The following is a 24,983-nucleotide window of genomic DNA, read 5'->3' as shown; positions in this document are numbered from 1 at the left end:
AAATCTTAAAAAAAAAAAAGAAATATTTATAACAGCTTTTTATGTATGAAATATTATATAGTCATTTTTAACATTCAGGATATGTTGTCAGCAGAGGGAATAGCATATGAAAATGCATGGAGGGATGAAACAGCTTGGAATAAAATGTAAAGACATAATTATGACAAGAAAATTATAAATAATGCATTATCTTTCATAATATACAGTTCAGTGTTCTGAAATTGTATTGGAGTATACAAAGGAAAAGAAGATTAGAGATACAATTGAAAGCAACCAACTCAAAACTCAAAATCTTACAAAAGGAGCAAGTACTATTTCTGTATTGAGAATCAGGAGGCTGATCTATCCTTTGTTGCCTGCGTGGTGATCAGATCAAGGCATATTACCATTAAGAATCTCAAATAATGTGAATTAATGATAAGTTACAGAAGCAGTTATTATTTTCATCATTAGGAAAGAGGTCTGGTGCATTTTAATTGTCTAAACCTCATCATATGCCAACAACTTTTGTTCCTAGTGGAATTCAAATCACAGGGTGGTACTTTATTTAACAACTTACCCTTTTAAACTATTGTGAAGCTGCAAGTAAGGTTTAATTATATTATTGCCAATCAACTGAAGAATGGTAATTACTTGGAGCTCTTGGCCAGTTTTTCTGATTAAAAGTGCTATGGCGTACTGAACAGGTCATGGGTTCACATCCTGATCCTATTAATTTTCTTCTTCCTTTGACAAGGAATGACTCCACCCTTAGAAGAAGTGCTTAGGAAAAATTTGATTGATCTGAAGAGAACAGATACATGAAATGAAATAACTTCTGCTGTTGTTACTACTTTGTTTTCCTTGTTGGTTTTTTGTATTTTTCTCTTTAAGGAAAGAAAAAAGAAAAGCAAGAAATTGTGACTCAAAGACTATTTTTCCTGTGAGAGATTTGAAGTGCTTTTAATAATTCAACAAAGTTAGCAGGGTTGATGCATGACTAAAAGCAATATTTATCTGCCAGAGAGTGAGAGGATGAGTTCCTACATATTTATTCCAGAACAAGGTTCAGGGTACCTTATTCTGGGGAAGAGGACGTGATATACAAGGAGGAATGGTATAAAGGTTGGATTTTTTTTCCTTTTGAAGAATAAAAACAAAACATAATCCCTGTAAGGCTCCATTGGGACTTTCTGACTAAGAAATTATATCTGTTTTGCCACAAGAAGGCCAAGAGTGTCTAAAGGTATTTTCTGAATCAGCACTATCTTGCTGTGCAGGGTTGTCACTGTAGCTCTTCCTGGGAAACCCAAGTGCCAACTCCTGTTCTTGGTTCAGCTGCCTTGGTTTCTGTTGATCCTTTGGCTGCTTGCTAGATCTTTGTTTTGTCATTAGGTCTGCTCCTGGTGAAAAATTTCTTCCACTTTCTGCCCACTGATAATACATTCCAGCCAAACTTTACCCATATTTTCTGGGTGTGGGTGTGGCCAGAGGCAGAACATACACCTGTTCTTCTGCCACTTTCCGTGTCACTTGCGGTTGCCACGTCTCATCAGCATCAGGTGTATATCTTAACAATGGTGTTTCTGCTTCGAACTCACAAAGGTGTTCACTTTGAGCTGGTGTTAGATGTGTGGCATCTAAAAATGCCTGCAGCAGCTTTTCTTCCCCACCCGCTCTCCCCTGAGATTATCCTCTGACACACAATCCTTAGAGGTCTTCTTGTTTTACATACCTGCAAACACTCTCATAATCCCCGCATCTCTTCATAAATAACTCCTTCCTTCCTTCTGTTTTTTTAACTCTGCCTGTGACTAGACCATGGGGCCCAGATGGTCCCCAATAGCCATGTTTCATCGGTTTTCACTCCAAGGGGCATCCTTAAAGAATGGTTTCCTGTTTTCAGTAAGCCTGAACTTCTGTCTTTTGATTTTCTACTGCCTGACTTTTTTACCATTCCCTCACATCCCTTGCTCCCTCCAGTTACTTTAATTCCTCCTCCATAATAGTTAATAAAATCAGGCCTGTTCTGCGTTCCCTAGCAATCTCCTCTAGACCGTGTCCTCTTTTCTTTAGCTGTGAGCACAAGTATTTGCTGACATTTATTCAGCAATGAGTCGCTGACAGTGTTGGGTACTTTAGTTCCATTGTCTGAACCATGTAAGAATAGCAGCCTCCTCAGTCTTCTCTTATCTCATCTCATTCTCTTTCCATTCTAATTCTTGGCATGATGTCACAAAACAGATTTGGCGGGGGGGGAGAATAGGGAGAGGTAGGTAAAAGGCTATAAACTTTCAGTCGTAAGATGAGTAAGGTCTGAGGATCTAATGTATAACACGGTGATTATAGCTGATAACATTCTTGGATGATTGAAGTTTGATAAGAGAGGAGAAGTCAAATGTTCCCACTAGAAAGAAAAAAAAGGAAGTTAAATATGTGAGGTGATGTATATGTTAATTAACTCAGTGGGGAGGAATCCTTTCAAAATGTGTACATATATCAAATCACCATGATGTATACTTTAAATATCTTACAATTTTTTTTTTCAGTTATACCTCAGTATAGCTAGGGAAAATAAAGAAGAAAGTTCTGAGCCACATTTAAGTGAAAATAGCATTCTGTTCTTTACTACCCAGATTCAAATTAGTCCTCCAGTCCCTGGAAACTGATCCATTCGTCCAACTTACTTAAAGATTAGTCATCTACTATGTGCCAGGCAATGTTTTTGAACAGGAAACACAACATAAATGATGCACAATTTCAGTCTTTAAAGAATTCAAAATATATTGGGAAGACTTACCAAAAGATGATGACAATACAATGCAATTGCTATGATGGGGGGATGTGCAAGGGTCTGTGGGAGCCTAAAGCAGAGAACCTTCGGGAACAGCACCCCTTGGGGAAATGACTTCATAGAGAAGGTAACATCTGAGCAGTCATATCAGGTCTGCTTGATGTGTTTCGAACATGGGGGCAGGGTACAGAGGGGGATTCCAGAAAGAAGACAGTTAATGCAGAGATCTTAAGGTCAGAACAAGCACATTCTTCTATGACCAGAAAGAGGAAAATAAGGGGTGGGGGGGCGGCGGAGATAATGTTGGAAAGGAAGGACAAGGACTTATGTATGAAGGGTCTTGGTTATCTTTATGAGGAATGTGAAATTATTTTGTAGGCAGTGGAAAAGCAACAAAAATTGAAGCAAAGACAATTATAGGAAGTTGTCCTTGCAACCACTGTACATTTTTTCCCCTGTATCCCCTCTAATTTCATCCCCTGTCTTCTCTTAAGTCATGTTCTTAAATTCCTTTAAACATACTCAAGTAATAATAATCTCTTATATTTGATATATTGGAATCTGAGGTCTAATTTGATTAGGACCCTTACCTCCATTCCTATTTATCACCATAGGAAGCACAGGAGAAGACACCCCTCTCCCCTGGGACTCTAATTCCCATAGGACTTCTGCATTGCTGTCTGTCCCTCCATTTCCTTCCCTTCTCTAACTTCTGAAACTTTAGAGAAGTTTCAAGTCAATCATTAGCAAAATCCCCTTAATAATCAACTTATTTTGAGACTATTTCCTTTAGGTTCTTTTTTGTTACTAACACTGATCTCTCCATTGATTATACTCTTTCTCTTACATTCCTTCTGTTTTCTCCTTCTACCGCAAGGGCTGGAGTCATGGTATACCTCCCACCTTATTTCTTTTTAATGGTACTTTAAGATTATTCTCCTTTCCTCCTCCATAAAAACTTCAAGTTTTGACTGTGATTTTGTCAAACTGTTCCATCCACTGTCTCTCCTTGCTATAATCATCTACTAATTCTCAAGTCATTTTCCCTCCTTCTTTGATGATCTTATTTCCTGGTTCAATCCTACTCTCAACACTATTCTTGTTTTAATTCTCGGTGATCTTATTGTTGATGTAGAAAATTTTGCCAGTGTTCTGAGCTCTTAGATATTGAATCTCCTCTCCAATTTCATATTCCATCCCAACTCAGAGACTCACTTCCATGGGTATATCCTTGACATTGCTCTTACAAATCACAATTTTGAATATCTACTGTGACTATCACTGAATATTTTTCTAGCTCACTCCTGCTAATATCATGACTAAAAACACAAAAACAAATAAAAACAAAAACCTTTGACCACTTCAGGATTTAAGAGTTGATCTTAAATTGACCTTATTACCCTCCTTCCTCATCCCATGCTATTCCTTCCTTCCTACATGACACAAATACCATGGCAAAGTCAAAAATTACTGCCTTACATATACCCACAGCTCCTTTGTCTTTCCTTCTGCTTTTCACAGTTACCTAGAGATACCAAAAGTCTGGTGAGATCAATACTGCCACTTTGATATCTGCATACACACCACCAAATACGGCTGAAGAAGGAAGACATAGCACATAATGAAGCCAATCTCACTTTAAATTCATGATCGTGAATGCCTGTCTACCTGCCTGACAATGATCTGATATTTCCCTAGTCCTCTCCTTACAACTGAACTATTCAAATATTTCATACATTCTTCTCTCATTTTCCTATTATTCTCTCAGTTGATGAATCTTCCTGTTTCACTAAGCAAATTAAAGCATTCAGAACTTAACACTCAAAAAAAGGAACTCTTGGTTTTGCTTCCTACCTCTCACCGCCACCAACACAAAAAGCAACAAAAACATGTTCGTCCTATGGTTTTCTCCATCTCAGTGAATGGCAACTTCATTCTTCTAGGTGTAGGGCCAGAAAACGTGGTGCTGTCTTTGATGGTTTCCTTTGCTCATATCTTGCATCTTGTCCTTTAAGAAACCCTGTGATTCTCCTTTCAGTATATGTGCTGCTGAAGCGAGCACTGTGATTCTCCTTTCAAAATATATCAAGAATGTTATGCTTCTGTCTACCTCATTACTTCCACTTTGGTCCAGGTGACCAGCATTTTTGCCTGAATTATTGCACTAACTTCAGAGATGGAATCATGCTGCTTCCCTTGTCCACTGTACTTGATTCTCGAGAGCAATCACCAGAGTGGTCCTGTTTGAAATATAAGTCGGATTATGTCCTTCCTCTACTCAAAAACTTAAAATTATCCCCATCACAGTCAGACTAGAAGCCCAAACCATTACTATTATTTAAAATTCCATACATGTTTTCATCTCTGACTTCATCTTTTCTCTGCCTTACTATTTCTCCGTATCATATATCACTATGTAACATTCTGTATATTTTACTTTTCTATCTTGATTCTTTCCAGTACCATAAGGACATGGATGTTCGTTTGTTTTGTTCACTACTATATTGCGAAAGCCTAGATCAATGCCTAACTCATAGTAGGCATGTTTCGCATGGCTACATTATCTAATCTGTTGTGCATGCTAATACTTTTATAGTTGTGTGATTTACTGCAGTAATTCAAAGGATGATCTCTAATCAGACTCAGAAAAGTTTGAATTTCATCTGCACCTTGCTACATGAATTTGCAAATTGCATTTAATGTCTCCAAGTCTTGTCTTCTCATTTTAAAAATGGACATAATAGGGCGCCTGGGTGGCTCAGTTGGTTAAGCGACTGCCTTCGGCTCAGGTCATGATCCTGGAGTCCCGGGATCGAGTCCCGCATCTGGCTCCCTGCTCGGCAGGGGGTCTGCCTCTCCCTCTGCCCTCTTCCCTCTCGTGCTCTCTGTCTCTCATTCTCTCTCTCTCAAATAAATAAATAAAATCTTTAAAAATAAATAAATAAATAAATAAATAAATAATAAAAATAAAAATGGACATAATAATAGTAACTGACTCAAAGGATAATTGTAAGAGTTAAATGAGAAAATGCAGGTAAAATGTTCAAAATGTCCAGGGCAAAGCTAGCAAACTTTTAATAAATCTGGTTAATATTTTTTAATTAAAGCTAATACATATTATATTATTTTTCTTTTTGTGTCTTCATTTGCACATTTAAGTAATTTTATAAGAGGAGAAGATAAGCTCTTTGAGATTGGAAATGTTAACTTCTATTTCCTTTTAAACCCTTCCAATTTGTTTCACACCAGTATTTAATCAGTTATTCTTTGAGAGTCAGGCCCCTGAAGTATTTCGAATGGCTCATTTTCAGTATGCTAAGGTCATATGATGAAGCAGCCCCATGGTTTCACCCATTTTTCTATGACAGACTACTCCGGAGTAGGAAAAAAATGTTATGTACTCAGCTTTTGTGTAAAAACAAGACAAAACAAAACAAAAACCTCTGAAGGGAATTACCACAGTGCATTATAAAAATGTTTGGAAGAGAGTTTTCCTAAAAATGACACTCAGGAAGTCCGTTGAAATCATTTGCAATTCATCTATGCAAAACTTTACACTTTATGTTCAATCATTTTAAACTTTCCACTTAGGAACACACCCTTAGAAGTCTAATAGTCTAAACTGTTGGATGCTCACATAGTTTAACTAAATTTTTAGAATTAACAAATATACATGTAAGACTGGCTCTTTTGCTCATGAGTTTAATTATGATGATCCAGAACAGGGCAACATGTAGGGGTCATCCGCAGGGCTGTGACAACACAAAGCTTCCCTGAGAGTCTGCACTAAATAGACTTCACGGTGCAAGTTTACCACAGGTGGGAGAGATTTTTTTTTTCTTCTGTGAGAAACAGCCACTCTAAATAAATATATTTTGTTCAGATTGCATATGAGTTGATTAGAATTTGTATTCACAAAGCTAGGACTAGAATCCTGGTTATAACTGCTAGCCTATGACTTTTATTTTACACTTCTGTATTCCTATATTCTAGGCTAATTTAAAGAAAAGCCTTCATCTAGGAGTTAAAATAACCTTGAGTTCTAGTCACACCTCTTGTAAATGCAAAGATTTGCTGTTCTTGACAAGACTTGTTCACCTTTATGCCTTAGTTTACTCACTGTGTCAAAGTAGGGATTGTATCTGCCCTGTATTTTTTACTGCTTGTTAGCATTATGTGCGATGTAAAGATATTTAAAAGTATATCACGTACTTTCCAATCAGAAGGATATTTCAACAGCAGTAGTAGCAATCTCTGATGCTCCTGCTCTTTCTTCAACTTTTAGTCTTTGTTCTTCCCATTCAGTTTCTAAATTTCTGTGACTACATTAACATCACCTCCCACCCCCCACCTTTTCAGAAATAGCACATTGGATTTTGCCAGTAGAAAGTCCAATGATAAAATCACACTGATAGTGAAATAAAGAGCTCCTCCTATTTTTCTTGGGTGAAATTTTGATAACACCAAATTGTCCTTTCCAATTCTGTACTTGGATATTAGTTACAATAGCATCTTTTCTTCTCATTTTCACAGGAAATGACTTATTTCTTGTAGCAGTTCACGAACTGGGACATGCTCTGGGATTGGAGCATTCCAATGACCCCACTGCCATCATGGCCCCATTTTACCAGTACATGGAAACTGACAACTTCAAACTACCTAATGATGATTTGCAAGGCATCCAGAAAATTTATGGTAGGTTACCACTGTTTCTGTTTGGTTAACCCTACAGTGAAGTCCAGAATTCCTGCTGTGTTTTCTTCTTTGAGATGGATGCTCTAAGTATATGAGAAAGATAAATACCGAGAAATAAGAAAAAAAATAGTCTGGCCTATTGGCAGAAGTCTTATATCAATCAAGTTTTGTTGGCAGTAGTCCAGATATCTTAATATACAGATTATAGTAAATCTACACACTGATAAATTTTTCTCACTGAGTTTAATTGAAACCTGCAGTTACAGCAAAGATCTGACAAACTTTAGTATTTAAAATTCAGGTAAAAAAATATAATAAATGAATATAACCAATAAAAGCAGTGAGAAATATAAGATCTTCTTATAAGATACTGAGATTTTGGTAAAAACTGACAAATTGACCCTCAGTTTATGATACTTGATGTTAGACAGTTACGGGATAAATCCCTTTTGAGGTTGCAGAACATAATCTTGTGTAATGGCTATAATAAAAAGACCTCAAAAGCGTATAATTATTGACTAAGTGAAAGTTAACAAACATGGAAGTGGAAGTTAACAAATGGCAAAGTTTACTTACACCTGATTCAAAATAAATTTCTAATATACTAAGATCATTTTTATTTATGGGGTTCAGTCAGTGAATACAAATTAAGACAAAGGGAGAAAGACTATAATCCTAACTCCGTCAACAGAACCACTGACCTTTATAAAGACATTTATTTCACACATAATTGTTAAGAAATTGACATTTATAATTTACATATAGAGAGTATGCGTTACTAAATTAATGAAGTGATGCTTTCATTTTACAATACAAAGGCAAATGTGTGTTATCTGTATGTTAATATCCAGTATCCAGAAGGTGTCATTTGCATTTTTAAATAGCATAGTTTAAGTTCACTAAGTTGTTTTGCATTCATTAGTTTTTCAATTTCAGTATCTCAGTGGTAACCATTCTCTCAGGGTCAAAATAGGTTTTGGAGAAAAAAAAAATGTCAGCTTTTGTGCTGCTCTTTATTTTGGGGATACTGAGAAAAGGGAAATGTCTCAGACTCAAAACTAAGTTGCACATGTGTCGAACGTGCTAGCCTGTGCCTAATTTGTGCCATCAGAAATTCCTCCTAAGTGGTTAACTGAGGTTAGGGAAGGCTCTTTCTCATGACCTCATGAATTAGTAGTCTAGACTGAAGGTCTGCAAAAGGATATTCTTTCCGTGTCTAAATATTAAGTGCGAACAGCTCTGTATTTCTTTTTAAAAACATAAATTCCTTGAGGAATGATGCTTTACATCTGTACCAAATTACATGTGTAGACTTTGGCTTAATTTAGAAACCTCTTTTTAGAAATACTTCTTCACATTAATATTTTACTAGTGGCGTTTTAATCAATAGGTGTTTCAGATTCAGTATTCAAATGAAACAAACACTCATCTGGCAATTTGTCAAAACATGTCATTAGAAGAAAATAATGAAAGTCAGGAAAAGGTTATAAATACAGTTGGAGACACAGGATAGAATGATTCGTTAATGTTTATCCTTTAGAACTATTTGCATAGAATCATTGTCTATCAAAACCTAGGATTAACTTCGGTGGAGCTTACATGCCTGGTTCCAGTATTCATCTTCATTTATGTATTATTTATACACCACCTACTTCCAAAAAAGATTTGAAAGCAGATTTTCCAATAAGGACTCTGGCGAAGCTGTAAAAAAATATCATTAAAAATTAACAAAGAAAGTTCAGTGAATTGGATTCAGAACTTAGCATGATAAGGACTTTCTGAGAGACTTGGCAGTGGTGTGTTGGGTACGATGGTTTGTTTTTTCAGAAAACATACAATCTTAAAGACTTCTTAGCTCACTTAATCTGTGCCCTCCCCTCATGAGTGCTTGTCCTTGGCAGCAGACTGTCCAGCACTATTCCAGTGTTAAGTGAGCCAAGTGCTTTCCTCATATTTTCAAAGGTCCACCTGACAAGACTCCTCCACCGACAAGACCTCTACCGACAATGCCCCCACACCGCTCCATTCCTCCCGCCGACCCACGCAAGAATGACAGGCCCAAACCTCCTCGGCCTCCCACTGGCAGACCTTCCTATCCTGGAGCCAAACCCAACATCTGCGATGGGAACTTTAACACTCTAGCTATTCTTCGCCGGGAGATGTTTGTTTTCAAGGTAGGAGGCTGTGATTTTTTTTTTTTTTTAACAGTAGATCAAGTGTCTACAGTGTCGCTTTAGAAAACAAGTTCTCATTCATTCTCACACTACCTTCCCAGACCACTCACAGTTAGAAGTTTCAAAAAAGCATCTTAAAAAATAAACGCACAAATGGGCTTAAATGTCTAGCAGAAGATTGCTGTAACGTTCTATTTGAGGAATGCATTTATGTCAGCAGAAGCTAAAATGCCTAGAAATGTGAGGGTAAGAAAATGCTGCATGTTACAAACAGATAAAAAAGCATAATTGAAATCATGAATAGGAACTAATAGGGATGATTTGCTTGGGAGCTTAGCCACTTCAGGCGCGCTAGAGCTATTCTATCTTTGATTTGCACATCTTTATGAGATCCCTATGATTTCACTTGACAATTAAAGCATTGTTTTTTAGAAGTAGTAGTGATCATTTTGTTTGGGGTCTACTGGCAGGAATTTGAGTTAATATGAAACCATCATTTTGATTTTACAAAAGTGTATGTTGTTTTCTTTAGTCAGGCGTTTATATATACCTGATTTATATTATTTTTTAAGAAGGTTACAAGTAAAACTAATATTACATTTTGCTAAGTGTGCCTTTTAATGTCATTGGGTTCTCAGACAATAACAAGCAGTGTATTAAAGTAAGTTACATAATGAACTTACAAAGTAAGTTTAATCTAATGTTGAAAGGTGAATATAGTGTAATAGTGAAAAATATTTTCTCCCTCAATATTGTAAACTGATCTGAAAGACTGATGAGAAAATATAAGTGTTATGTTGGCATTAGCGTATTAAAATAACTACATCTTAGCAATACCATCCATTTAAAAAGAAAATAATGTGCTCTCTTTTTGGGTAGACGTGAATCAATAAATAATGAAATATTATCCTACTTATACAGAATTTCCTATCTACCAGAGGCTACACTTTAAAAATATAGATTTCATATAATTTTTAATAGACAAAGTACTCTATTTCCTTTATTGGAAAATAAGATTTGGATTTGATATAATATGCACAAGAGCATCATACTTTCCAGGAAAAATCGATGCTTTCGTTCAAACACATGAATAGATTTTTGAATTCTGTAAGTGCTCTGCAATGCTTAATTAGATATCTTCCATTCAATTTAAGTAGATTAATAAATTTAGATTCAAGGAGTAAAAAATAAAAGCTCTCTCTCTCTCTTCTCTCCTTCTCTTTATATATAGCCACTCATTGTGGCTCAGTCCGCAGCAACTAGTTGAAATGAAAACAAAATGCAGTCATTTGTGTATTCTACAAGACACCAAATGACATTTGAAGGATTTTGTTTTCGCCATTTTGGCCAAATTCCAACATCCCAGCTTTATAGCTTGATATCATAGTCATATCAACAAAGTGATAAACTTATCGGAGAATATGATGTGAAATGGACTCTGGGTACATCCTTTCCATCCTTCCTATCTGTCTAACTAGATGGCCGATCTCAGAAAAGACTGATATCTTCAAGTGTAACAATCATTTTCACCAGCCATTCTGCTCCGCACACTGGGAGTGTTCTTGATTGACAAATGAGGTCTTGTGATCACTGGTTCCTGGAATCAGGAATGGATAAAAAGCACATAGGCCAACTCTCAAGTAGAATACAGTAGCTACTATTATTAATATCAGAACAGGTATATGAAAAATATGAGTAAGGTCTGCTTCTCTAACCTCTCATGTTACCTTGGCTTCCTTAATCAAAACTCTATAGGAGAGGGGCGCCTGGGTGGCTCAGTCATTGGGCGTCTGCCTTCGGCTCAGGTCATGATCCCAGTGTCCTGGGATCGAGCCCCGCATCGGTCTCCCTGCTCAGCAGGAAACCTGCTTCTGTCTCTCCCTCTCCCACTCCCCCTGCTTGTGTTCCCTCTCTCACTGTGTCTCTCTCTGTCAAAAAAATAAATAAAAAATCTTAAAAAAAAAAAAAAAAACTCTATAGGAGAGAGTTCCGAAACTCTATCTGAATAATTTCTTTTTTCCACTGGTCCCTGCCCTCTCTAAGAATGATTACTGTTGAGGATATCTTCTGATAGGCATTGCATTCTTTTTAATCTCCACTTACTTGATGGATTTTGTGTGACATGACTTGATAATTTTCATACTCATCTCTTCTTCTGTAGAAAGCCCAGGGTAGTTTACTAGACACCAGGGATGTAGAATAGAAGGTAGCGCCCCTGTCTTTATGGAGCTCATATTCCAGGAGTGAAGACAAACATGACCCTAAGTACTTTCAAGATGTAGGAGTAAAAGGTACAACATGGACATGAAGAGAACGTACTGAAGTCTAGTTGAATAGTTCAAGAAAACTTGACTGAGAAAAAGCTTATGCTGAATTTTGAGAGAAAAATTTCTTAGGCACATTAAAGAAATTGGTATTTGGTGTACTAAAAAGTTGGTGTATTGAGGGAGAGAAAATAGATATATTAACTCTAGTGCAAAGTGACAAATTATATAAATTGGAAATAAACAAGAAAGCATGATTGAGTGATACCTGCTCTTAATTAATAGCTACTGTGGATTGAGTAACTAATATGTCCCCAAATGTATCTGGGCACTTTATATCCATAATCTCTAAATCTGATAATAACTCTGCAAGATGCACAGAATTCTCTATTTTACAAATGAGAAAACTGAGAATCAGAAAAGTTAGGTAGTTAGTCTGAGTTACAAGGTTTGTAAGTATTAGTAGATGAACGCAGGTCTACTTGATTCTAAAATCTATGGTTTTCCCACTAAGCTTTGCTACCTGAAAGAATAAGGGGAAGTTCAAATGAAAGGTGGTAGGCTTTAAACTATATCTTAAAATAATAAATATGCAAGAAATATTTATTGAGCTCCTACTGTGAGATGCTGTTTTAGGCACCGGCCATGTGTTAGTAAACAAAACAGCTAGACCCTGGCTTCTTGGAGCTTACATTCTAGCTTTCAAAGTGCTTCACACAGAGGTTCTCCATGGGTCACTGAACTATGTGGGAAAGCATCCACAAATTCTGTTTTCCTTTAGTAATAACTGCTGGCCCACTAAGTTATCCCTTTATACCCAAATAGACTAGACTAACTTTACCTCAAATTAATGTCATTTCCCCATATGTGTTCTACTTGCCGGAAATTACTCTCTGCCAGTCTCTCTTGTGCATACCTGCCTTTTAAATTTTCTTTTAATATACTCATCATTAGTTTCATAGTTTGCTCCTTATCAACTATTCCTTGAAGTATATTTTAGGATCACCCACTCTTTGATCTCACTTTTACTAATGTAACTTGATTCTCTACTTTTCTTCACTACAGATTTTCTACACAAATTAGAAACCTCTTTATCTCCTCAACCCTTACCCACCCAACACTCATTTCACTGTGGTTTTAATATCTGGGGCTTCCTTGCAAGCCTCTGCTTATCTAAAACTTCCCTCCTCAATGCCTTGCACATGTCCCAACCTCTCTGACTATTCTTCAACCCCATATCTCTTTCTAGTGATTTCTGTATTTATTCTCTACATTCAATTAGCATATTTTAAATTTCTATCTTCTCTATTTCTCATGGTAGTACATTCCTTAACTAGATTATAAACTTCGTCAAAGCAGGGATTGGTTCATATGGGCTTCATAATGCTCAAGCTAATGAATAAGGATCTCAGTATAAGAATTATCTAATGAAAATAGAGCTACTATTGTGTTTATACAACAGTAATCAACCAATATGACGTTACTGAAAATACTTGATTCTACTAGTTTGTTATTCCTTGCCCAAAGATTTCCGTATGCTTTACTTAAAATCCGTATGTATGTTTTTACTTAAATTCTGAAAATCTATATATAAGTAAAAGGTAATATCATCAGATAATTTTGTTTTCTTATTAGAAAGGAACTTTTCTTTAGAATGGTAGTTGTAGCATAATTCTTTTTAGGAGCAAAATTCCTCTTCAGAGATTTGATTTACATTGAGCTTTGCAGACACTCATTTATTTGAAGTGAGTTCACCTGGACATGTGTCTAAATGGAAATATAACAAGCATTACATATATATAATGTACAACATATATTTTAATTATATATGTGTGTGTGTGTATATATATTTCTGTCCCATCCTATAGATAAAATCCTGAATATATTCACATGAGAAAGTTAAGCCTTCCATGCAGCTTCATAATCTTTGGGGAACATAAACCACCTAAAGCAAGAAAATGAAAATCAAAACAAAATGCCAAGGAACAGAGGAATAAAATAGTGATACAAGAGAAGCTTTGTCCTTCCTCAAAAGAGGTGATTTTTAAGAGTGTTCCCTGCAGAGTTTATACTGTGTATATCACAGGAGGCTTCTGTTGTGACCAAGCTGACAACAGGAAAATCTGACTGTTCAAATGAAGACTCAAAGTTCTTTGGGACTATAAGATAAAAACATGGACTATTTAGCTATTTTGTGGTGTAAAAGAAAGTGGAATTAGCCAAACTTGTATAGGATATGTTTCAGCACACAATATTTTGTTATATGGGAAAGAATGCAGTAGTAACTCTTCTTCCTGAAATTGAAGATAGGAAGAGAAACTGTATCCACACCTGCAGTTCTTTTAGCATGTGCAGACACATGTGTGTGCATGCACACATGCTCACACACATACACACACACACACACAAGGTTTCACTTGGCAACTGACCAGTTCTTTAAATCAAGGGGAAAGGGGAACAAACAAAGGCCAGTGCTTTACAGTAGAGCTAGAAAGGATAGTGTTAAAAGGCACTTTTACACTGTTTCGTGGAACAGCATTCACGGAAGTACAGTAAAGTGTCTTTCCAATTAGTAGAGAAGAAGGCTTAAGGCTCTGAGTAAGGAAAGCATTTCACTGTATACCAAGAAAACCACAAAAAAAACTTATTACCTACTTAATTCTACTGAAGAATCACAGTTCCTTTTATTTCCACAGAAACAGATCTGTCCAGGTTCTGTCCTTATTAATACTAGCTTAACTTCCATTCAAAGTACAATGTCTCATTAGCCAAGCCTAGTAAGTACGGGGTATGACCCAATTTCATTTGCAAGATGCTGGTTTTGTTTCATAAAAGAAGAGATTTTATATGAGAGACAGAGAGAGAGAATGAGAGAGGTTCAAGAGGTGGGGAAATGAGGAGACATTGCACAAAGGGTAAAACTTTCAGTTATAAGTCCTGGAGACCTAATATACAGCATGGTGACTATAGTTAATAATAATGTATAGTTTACTTGAAATTTGCTAAAGTAGAGCTCAGTTGTTCTCACCATAAAAAAAAAAAAATAGGTAACTATGTGAGGTGATGGATAATTAGTTTGATTGTGGTAATCATTTCATGATGTATACTTATAAGAAATCATCAATTTGTATACCTTAAATATACACCATTTTTATTTGTCAATAGACCTCAATAAAGTTGGGGCAAAAAGCCAAGGTTCTTTCAGTTGCCCACAAACCTGCATGATCACTACATTTGCTTTACCTCTCTGATCTCACCTCCTCTTTCCTTGCTCATTTTTACTCACTCAGTGCCAGCCACCCTTGTCTCCCTGCTGTGTTTGAACTTTCCAGGCACTCCGGGCTTTGCAGGTCTTCCCTGTCAAATACCACATATTCGTGTATCTTCCAGATTTCTGTGGCTGTTTGTAAAGCAGCAGAAGGCTATCTCCAATCTCTATTCCTGCGCAGTCTGCTTCTACATAGGTCTGCATGGGGCTAGATATATGAAAGGAAACAACAATATTTGTAGAAATAGAGTTTTTGTAGAATAGAAATTTATTGTGGGTTATATAAACTTTGTGCCATTTTTGTGACTCTAAAGACTAGATTTGCCATTTACAATTGGAAGAATTCTCTCCCAGCTCTTAACCTAATGATGTCATTCATTCTTGCTGCATACTTGTATGTCCTTGTTTACATCAGTATAGGATGATGCTTAAAGTTTTAGACATTAGAGATAGACTTGGAGTCAGATCCCATTTGTCATAGGCTCCACACAAGGAGCCTACTCTTGTATTTACTGCTGGATTGCGCCATGCCATGAACATAGGAGACAATAAAAATCCTTAAAAATATCTCTGAGCTTATTTTCCTTATCTGTATAATGGCTAACAAATTCCATCATAGGTACATAGTAAGCCTCAGGAAATGGTAGCTTTTTTGTAGCAAGACAGACTTGGCATTTGGAATTACTCATTATATTCAATAACTCAAATTCCCATGCTGTTTGAAATTATTTTTTAAAATAACTTTTAGCTGAGTAAAGATCACAGAAAATGGCTCTAATTTGTATTTTTAAGGGAAAGGAATGGAGTGGTTTGTGATTATTGTTCATATTACTTTATTCAATGAAATAATTAAAAGTATTCTGTTGTCAGATGGGGGTGCGTGGGTGGTTCAGTCAGTTATGCGTCTGATTGTTGGTTTCGGCTCAGGTCATGATCTCATGGGTCGTGGGATGGAGCTGGTCTGGGTCCTGCTCCCAGACTCCCAAGAGGAGTCTGCTTGAACATTCTCTCCCTCTGCCCCTTCCCCCACTCGTGCACTCTCTCTCTCTCTCAAATAAATAATTTAATCTTAAAAAATATATATATTCTGTTGTCAGAGAATCCAAAAAGTGTTTAAAAAAAGAAATACTTAGAGAAATTACACAACAGAGGGTAATCTAAAATTACTCTGAGTCATAGTTTAATTCTGTACTGCCGGGAAGTATTAACTGATATTAATAGTATGTTGTAATTGGGGCTAGATTCACATTAGACCAAAGGGAGCTATCAACAAGACACTGCAAGCAGAGTATTAATTAAATTTCCTTGTAGTACAAAATCACAGTCTTTCAAATATTTTAGGTAAGTAAACATTTTAGGAAGCAACTGGAATTATGTGTAATACTGAATTTTAATGTCAATATTAATTGATTTTCAAAATATTTGTATTCTCTATGGCTTAAGATTTACTCCTTGAAATATTTAAATTCTTTACTGACATTTCCTGACCGTTGGGGCAAGTGTCTTAAGTATTCAGAAGAATGGATTCACAGTCACCTACATTTCCAGTCTTCTTTCTAGTCACCTTTTTTATAGGTGACTTCAAACATTTTAAGCATATATTTGGATACTTGCTTTGGATTCAGTAAAACTGTTTTTATTAATAATATAAAATAGAACATTTAATATATGCTTACAAATAGACCCATAAATACAGAGAGGAGGGGGTAGGGGAATGGGCAAAATGAGTGAAGGGGAGTGGGAGATACAGGTGTCCAATTACAGAATGAATAAGTCACAAGGATGGAAGTACAACAGAGGGAATAGAGTCAATGGTATTGTATTAGCAGTGTAGTGACAGATGGTAGCTACATTTGCAGTGAGGGCAGCATAAATGCAAACTGGTGCAGCCACTCTGGAGAACAGTATAGAGGTTCCTCAAAAAGTTAAAAATAGAATTACTCTATGATCCAGGAATTGCATTACTAGGTATTTACCTAAAGAATACAAAAACACTAATTTGAAGGGATACATGCACCCCAGTGTTTATAGCAGTATTATCAACAATAGCCAAATTATAAAAACAGCCCAGGTGGCCATCAAATGACAGATGGATAAAGAAAATACGGTATATATGATATATGGAATATTACTCGGCCATAGCAAAGAATGAAATCTTGCCATTTGCAATGATGTGGATGGGGCTAGACAGTATGATGCTAAGCGAAATAAGCCAGTCAGAGAAAGACAAATACCATATGATTTCACTGACGTGTGGAATTTAAGAAACAAGACAAATGAACAGGGGGGGCAGAAAAGAGAGGACAACCATGAGCCAGACTCTTAACTATAGAGAACAAACTGATGGTTACCAGAGGGGAAGTGGGTGGGGGATGGGTTAAATAGGTGATGAGGATTAAGGACGGCACTTGTGATGAGCACCAGGTGTTGTACGTAAGTGCTGAATCACTAAATTCTACACCTGAAACTAATATTATACTGTATGTTAACTGGAATTTAAATAAAAAATTAAAACAAAAATCACTACGTTGCATACCTGAAACTAATGTAACATTGTGTGTCAACTATATTCCAATGGAAAAAAGTAAAAAAAAAAAAAAAATCTATATATGCTTGCAGTGCATATATTGGAGACTAAACTATGTTTTATCATGTACAGTTTGATATAAATTTATAATATGAATAGAAAAATTCCATAAATCATGCAAAAATGTTTTCAGAAAGTATATTAATTGTGAGCTAATTTGAAAAATCCTTTCACTCCAAGCAATATCAATCTTGCTCTTCTACAATTATTAATAATCTAAATCTTTTCAGTATCAAAAATATTTTTTATTCCATGTTTGTCATAATCTATAGCTTTATATTGAGATTTGTACAAAGTGCTCACATTCACAATTTATTGTTCAGAGCACTTTTACCTTTTTTTTTTTTTTTAAAGATTTTATTTATTTATTTGACAGAGAGACACAGCGAGAGAGGGAACACAAGCAGGGGGGGTGGGAGAGGGAGAAGCAGGCTTCCCGCTAACAGGGAGCCCGATGCGGGGCTCGATCCCAGAACCCTGGGATCATGACCTGAGCCGAAGGCAGACGCTTAACAATTGAGCCACCCAGGCGCCCCAAGAGCACTTTTACCTTAATGCAAGATTAATAAGCAGTTTAGTTCAAGATTTATACTGTACATAAAAAGTAGATTTTCTTTTATATTAGAAGTTTAAAAAAAATTTTTTTTTTAAGATTTTATTTATTTATTTGAGAGAGAGAATGAGATAGACCGAGCATGAGAGGGGGGAGGGTCAGAGGGAGAAGCAGACTCCCCGCCGAGCAGGGAGCCCGATGCGGGACTCGATCCCAGGACTCCAGGATCATGACCTGAGCCGAAGGCAGTCGCTTAACCAACTGAGCCACCCAGGCGCCCTATTAGAAGTTTTTAAAATAGCACTTCTCCAGTTTTTATCTTTCATATTTGGCATTTTTGGCTGTGCCAGTTTAGACTTCTTATATTTCTGTAAAGCAAAAATGAGACTTTACTTTTTCCATTCCCTTTTTAAACTTTCAGTTAACAATGTTGTGATTATCATTGTGCTTTGTGGAGTATGTAAAGTTATTTAAACATTCAGCCAGCTCTTCAGAATTTCTTAGAAGCATTTGTTTACCTTTTGCATGTGGAAATATATAAAACATGTAGAAATACATAAAATAGAGGCCAAAGCTATCATTATTTGCAAATTATGTGACAGTCAACCTGAAAAATTCCTCGAAAGTCAATGGTGGTGATGGTGGGGGGTGAGGGACTAATTAATGATGTTATGAAAGATGTCCTGAACCATAGTAAAACAGTGAAATATAGCTTTAGTTCTAATAAGCTCTTTGATTATATAATTGACAAATATTTTTCTTGACATAAAAAAACAACTCACAGGATTAAACTTAACTAGTGGTACTTGTCCTATTGGCAGCATTCAATAAATATTTATTAAATGAACAACGGTTTGGGGCACCTGGGTGGCTCAGTCAGTTAAGCATCGGACTCTTGATCTCAGCTCAGGTCATGATCTCAGGATTGTGGGACTGAACCCCACGTCAGGCTCCGTGCCAGTGGGGAGTCTACTTGAGCTTCTCATTCTCCCACTCCCTCTGCCCCTCCCCAAAACTCACTCTTTCTCTGTCTCAAATAAAAAATAAATCTTTTTAAAAAGTGAACAATGGGGCGCCTGGGTGGCTCAGTTGGTTAAGTGACTGCCTTCGGCTCAGGTCATGATCCTGGAGTCCCGGGATCAAGTCTCGCATCGGGCTCCCTGCTCGGCAGGGAGTCTGCTTCTCCCTCTGATCCTCCTCCCTCTCATGCTCTCTGTATCTCATTCTCTCTGTCTCAAATAAATAAATAAAATCTTTAAAAATAAATAAATAAATACATACATACATACATACATACATACATACATACATAAATACATAAATAAAAAGTGAACAATGTTTTACTTCTCACTCTATCTTCTTTGCATTTAACTTCCATGAGGGAGGTTCTTGACTATTTTGTTCATTCTTCTTTATGTGCTTCTTATGATACTTTAAAGTTTCAGAGCATTATATTATGTTTATTTGTATGACTATTTTAAAGAAGGTAAATTTTATCAATAGCAAATGAGTAAGATTGAAAAAATATTTCAAGTTTAAACTACAGCATTAGTATATCTTACAATAAAAAAGGGAAGTATGCATAGTTTCCAAATTAGCAATCCCCTGCATGGTAATTCATCCTGAAATAATAAAGTAAATGTAAAATGCACAATGATATTCATCATAGCTTTCTTGCCAGTAGGAGAAAAATTTGCATGCAACACAAATTATCCAGTAATATGGTAGTGGTATAGCAGATAAATAGTATATCAACTCAAAGAAATATAATCATTTAAAAGGTTAATTATGGAGAATGTATGAAACAATAGGACATTATTATGTATACACAAGTATAAAATAGTAAAATTTAAAATTTTACATATCATGAATTGCATTATTTGAAAGATGTATTGACAAAACAGGGAAATTCTAGAAAAATGATGCTAGACAAATCTTAGAATGATGGAATTATGAGTAGCTTTTAAAAATCTGTAGTGTAGAGATGCTGTATATACATTTAATAGCTCAAAATATAGTGGCATAAAAGAAGCTTGGTAACTGTGAAGGTTGTAGAACATGAAGGGACAGTGAAGCCGTATCATTTTCAAAAAATACAGGTAGGCAAAAGCTATTAAAGTATTCAATGACTTTTACCATGGACTGTGACTAAAAATGTCCTTGTTCAAAATTACAGTGACAACTTTCAATAATATAATTTAACCTGGCTAGCAAAGATGTCCAATTAGATGAGGATCTGTGCCCACTTGAGTAGGATTAGCCTCTAGTGAATCAAGCTCACTAAATATTTTGTTTATCTACAGTTTTGCCATTTTGTAGGCACCATGGTAAGAATTTTTTTCAGTTTACTATAGAAATACTTTAAAATCATGCAAAGTGAAGTGATATTTGGCAATTAATCCAGAGAGTATTGTTAATTTATACAACATGAGGACTGCCATATAGCAATGTTTGTCAGTTCAACAAACACTGATAAACTGTAAGCTGTGTAAGGCACTGAGCACGGAGACTGGTACACAACAGATGTTCAAGTAATTTCAGCAACTGCTAATATCGTTGTCGTAGTTGTTGATGACATTATTATTACTAGCACTATCAGTGTTGTGAAAAGCGCTGAGGTCAACCTTAAAGAGTTGCAAAAGAGTCTATGACAACAATCCTTGCTCTTAAGAAACTAACTACTGGTACTCTTTTATTCATTCTTTTTTATTCTTTAAGGAAGTTTTGGCTGGCTTCCAAAGAATAGACATTGGGAATGTTCTTTCCTTCAGGGAGATAACAGTCTAGCAGAGGAGGTTTCAGTAACTAGATCACCATAATGCATCATGATGGGCTGTAATAGGCTAAGGCACAGAGTGCAGTGGGGACACAATGGAAGGCCACATAAACTGGGGAAAAACTTCTCATAGAGGGCATCTAATCTGCGTCTGTAAGAACATGTAAAGTTAGCCAAGCTCGGAGGTAAGAAGGGGTAGGTGCAGTAGGCTAATCAAGTTTGTTCTAAAAACCAAAGCAGGGAAACTGACAAACGAGGCTGGAGAGACACAAGTGGGACTCCTTCATATAGGATCTTACATGCCCTGTTGAGAACTCGAGGCTTTGTTCTGCAGGCTAGGTTAACTGGCCAACAGAGTTGACCCAGGAGTGACTAGGTCGGAAGAGAATGTAGGGAACAGAGCTAATGCGAAACATTGAGCAAATGTTGGCTCTCGGGAGAGGAACTGCTAAGAGCAAGATAGAGCCCCATTCCTAAAATGTGGGATTGAAGACAACTAGCAAAACAGGGATTTGAAGATCAGGACAAAAGAGCAGCTCTAAGAAGGCTGCTCAAGGAATGGGTGGCTGGACAATGAGTCACAGAGGGCCAGGACTGAATTTAAAAATAAATCAAACAAGCAAGCAAGCAAGCAAGCAGGCTTGCCTTTAAATGTCACAGGGAGCTGAAATTATGAAGGGACTCAGAGAGGGCCAAAGAAAAAGATGTCCTATCGGGAATTGGACGAGAAGTACCAGGTCTTTCAAGAATATTGAGAATATTGAGACTTCTGTAAAAAATAAGTAACAGTGTTTCCCTTTCTCTGTAAAAATATTATTTACTGAAACTTCACGCAAGGAGAGGTGCATCAGATTCTTAATCTGTCAGGACAGGAAGCATTTTTATGGAGAATTAAATGTGGTTATTGTGAAACCACTGCTTTCTAGCATCTCACCTGGAACAGTTGCTGAGTCTCTGCATTCATTGGGCTGCGCTACTTTACTTGTGAAGTGCAGTTATTTGTGGCAGTTACTGGTGAACACATTAAGCAAACAAAGACTGTTTATATCCTTGAGCTGAAGCTGGAAGGAGCTGATGTAAGAGCTGGCCACTTGTGTGCCACTGATACAAAACCTCCGCATCCATAATCCTGAAGTCCCTTGGAATAGAGAATATTTCCCAAGTTGTCCACTGCATTTGCAGTTACTATCAGAAATAGAAATGCTGAAGCTTCTGGTTGGTTCCTAAAACTTTGTCATGTAGTGCTATAATTGTGTTAGAATATCTTTATCATGTATAACAACCCTGTTTCTCTGTTGCTCACATAAACAAAAGATCAGATAGAGGATTAAAAATAAATTTTGTGATGAGAATTCTGAACACTGTTGAAAAAAATCATAGGATTTACTAAATATACATGTAAGGACAATTTCTGTATTTCCCTCTCGGGTATTTTTGGGAGATATTTTTTTTCCTTGCATAAATATATGATATGGGAAATAGTTTATGTAGGAAAATACAGGAAGTACTTATTGATACATAGTCATATTTAATTAATTTATGTAGTTGAAAATCTGTATTGAGTCTCTGTTGTATTTAAGAAAATATATTGGGGCACCTGGGTGGCTCGGTCTTTGGGCGTCTGCCTTTGGCTCAGGTCATGGTCCCAGGGTCCTGGGATCGAGCCCCGCATCGGGCTCCCTGCTTGGCAGGAAGCCTGCTTCTCCTTCTCCCACTCCCCCTGCTTGTGTTCTCTCTCTCGCTGTGTCTCTCTCTGTCAAATAAATAAATAAAATCTTTGAAAAAAATATATACTAGTTTATAGTAAAAATGGAAAAGCCCAGGCTTTGGATCTTGTATGACCAGGATTCCACAACTAAGCCTGAGTTTTCTTCTCTAAGATTAGAATCTCTATGCCTGCCCCAGTGCTACTTGCTTAAAGAGCTTATGTAACTCATTGTGGGAAACAGACATTAGTCACTGACTCGGAAGAGAAGTAAAATTGTACCTGTAGTAACTTCAAAGAAAAGAAAGTATATGGTGCAATAAACACATATAAATATTTGTTTTGTTTTAGTTTTTAAAACCCGATTAAAATCAGGGAAGGCTTTTCTGAGGAAGAGATACTTGAACTAACAATGAGCTATCCCCTCTTTCATGTAAGAAAAACTACATATTCTGCTGAAAAGAAATTTAGACTAAAAGTCAGGAGTCATGGGTTCTGGTGTCAGGATACTGTTACCATGATGAGCATTTCCTTTTTGGACTCTATATTTCAGAGATACCAGGTAAAGCAGTAATAGCTAGATAATCCTTCTCACAATGAGATAAAATATATGAAATGTGTTTGAATGTTTAGAAGAGCTGCACTAATGTGAGACATTATCACTGGCACAGATTTTAGAATGTTTTTTTAATGCATAACACCAATATGTCACTTTTACAGTTTTAAATTTCATGAAGTCAGTATATGTTATATTGGAAGCTACAGGGGTCTTAAAAACTAGGTTTCTAAAGAGTGTGGTTACCAAAGTAACAGTTATCAGAAGCATTATGAAACCTGAAAAGTATGACAAATTAAAATCAAGATTGGGAAGTAAAGTTTTAACTAAATACCACCCATCTTCCTCATCCTCTTTGGCTTTCATTTAAAGAATTCTGTTTTCCCATAGTGGATAAATTGATTCTTATAGTCTTCTCAGAATATGTATATAGAGTGGCTCCTGTGAAATTATTTCATTCAATTATTTTGTGAAAATAATTCATTTTGAACATATCCCTTATTACAGTATTTCTAAGAAAAAATTGATATTATAATAATGATAATTTATTTTGCTGTAATTATGGTGATTAAGGTAAACAATTCATCATAAAGAACCCATATATTTGTTATTCATGGAATGAGTGCAAAATAATGGTCAGATAATTCTATAAACATCTAAAATTTTTCTCAAGTTTACCTGTAATTTTCTTTACAAATTTATAGACTTGTTCACTTATTTTGATTTTATTTTTTATATAGGTAAATTGATTTTCGTAATATTGTACTTGGATTTACTTTCACATCAAACTTAGAGCTGGGTCATGTTGATACTGGGCACTAAAGTTGTTTCCTACTTTGGTTTCCTTTTCTTAAAAGTCAATGAGTGTTAAGAATTTCCAACTAAGTATTTGGCTTCAGGGTTTTGTTTTTATTTTTAAATTTGTAAATCTATCCTTGACCCTTGAATTAAATACTTGCCGTGTGATAAAGAGTTGGCCTAGGCCAAAAGGAGGTCTGGCCTTTTGCAATGGGCTTCGTGGAAGTATTCTGTCATACCTGATAGCATTGTCTTTGTTTAGGGTGGGGGCTGGCTACACAAGAAAAAAAAAAAATCATGTGCTATAGGGTGGGCGGGGGCTTTGGGTTATGTGGTATCCATTGACCTAGATACTGAATCCAACCATGTGGACAGCCAGTCAATCAGACATGCCTGCAAAATAAAGCACTGATAAAAACTCAAGACACTGAAGCTCAGGGGCACTTCTCTGTTTGGCAGTAGCCCATGGATTTTGTCACACACTGATACCAGGATGGTAATGCACCCCTAGGACAATGGAAGCTTCTCAGACGCTATTCTACAAATCTCTTCGTTTGGTTGATTTTTGATCTGCATTCTCTCCCTGTAAGAACTAAAACTTTAAAATGTAATAGTTTCCAGTGATTTTTTTTTTTTTGAGTCTTCAAATCTTAGAATATTTTTGGGAACCCCTGAACTTGTGGTTGGTGTGAGAAGTGAGGGTGGTCCTGTGTGGAGTTTTCCCTCTATCTAACTTTATGGTTGGACCCTACCTTGTTGCAGTTGGGGTCAGAAGTCTTGGGCAGTCTTGGCAATCTGGAGGACTATGCTCTTAACTTCAGTTTGGTTAATTCT

General features: G+C 36.3%; 1 protein-coding gene across 1 annotated transcript in view; it reads left to right on the top strand.

Moving 5' to 3' along the window:
- Window positions 1–24,983, top strand: part of MMP16 (matrix metallopeptidase 16) — a 278,540-nt gene that overhangs the window by 195,511 nt on the left and 58,046 nt on the right. Inside the window, exons 5-6 of the mRNA XM_035011485.1 lie at window positions 7,307–7,468; window positions 9,431–9,642. Coding sequence (XP_034867376.1) covers window positions 7,307–7,468; window positions 9,431–9,642 — 374 coding nt within the window. The remainder of the gene's footprint in view (window positions 1–7,306; window positions 7,469–9,430; window positions 9,643–24,983) is intronic.

This window comes from Mirounga leonina, unplaced genomic scaffold (genome assembly GCF_011800145.1).
Source record: "Mirounga leonina isolate KUSES-001 unplaced genomic scaffold, KU_Mleo_1.0 Mir_165, whole genome shotgun sequence".
Classification (NCBI taxonomy): Eukaryota; Metazoa; Chordata; class Mammalia; order Carnivora; family Phocidae; genus Mirounga; species Mirounga leonina.
The sequence above is the reverse complement of the archived record's forward strand: the minus strand, read 5'-3'. Positions and strand labels throughout refer to the sequence as shown.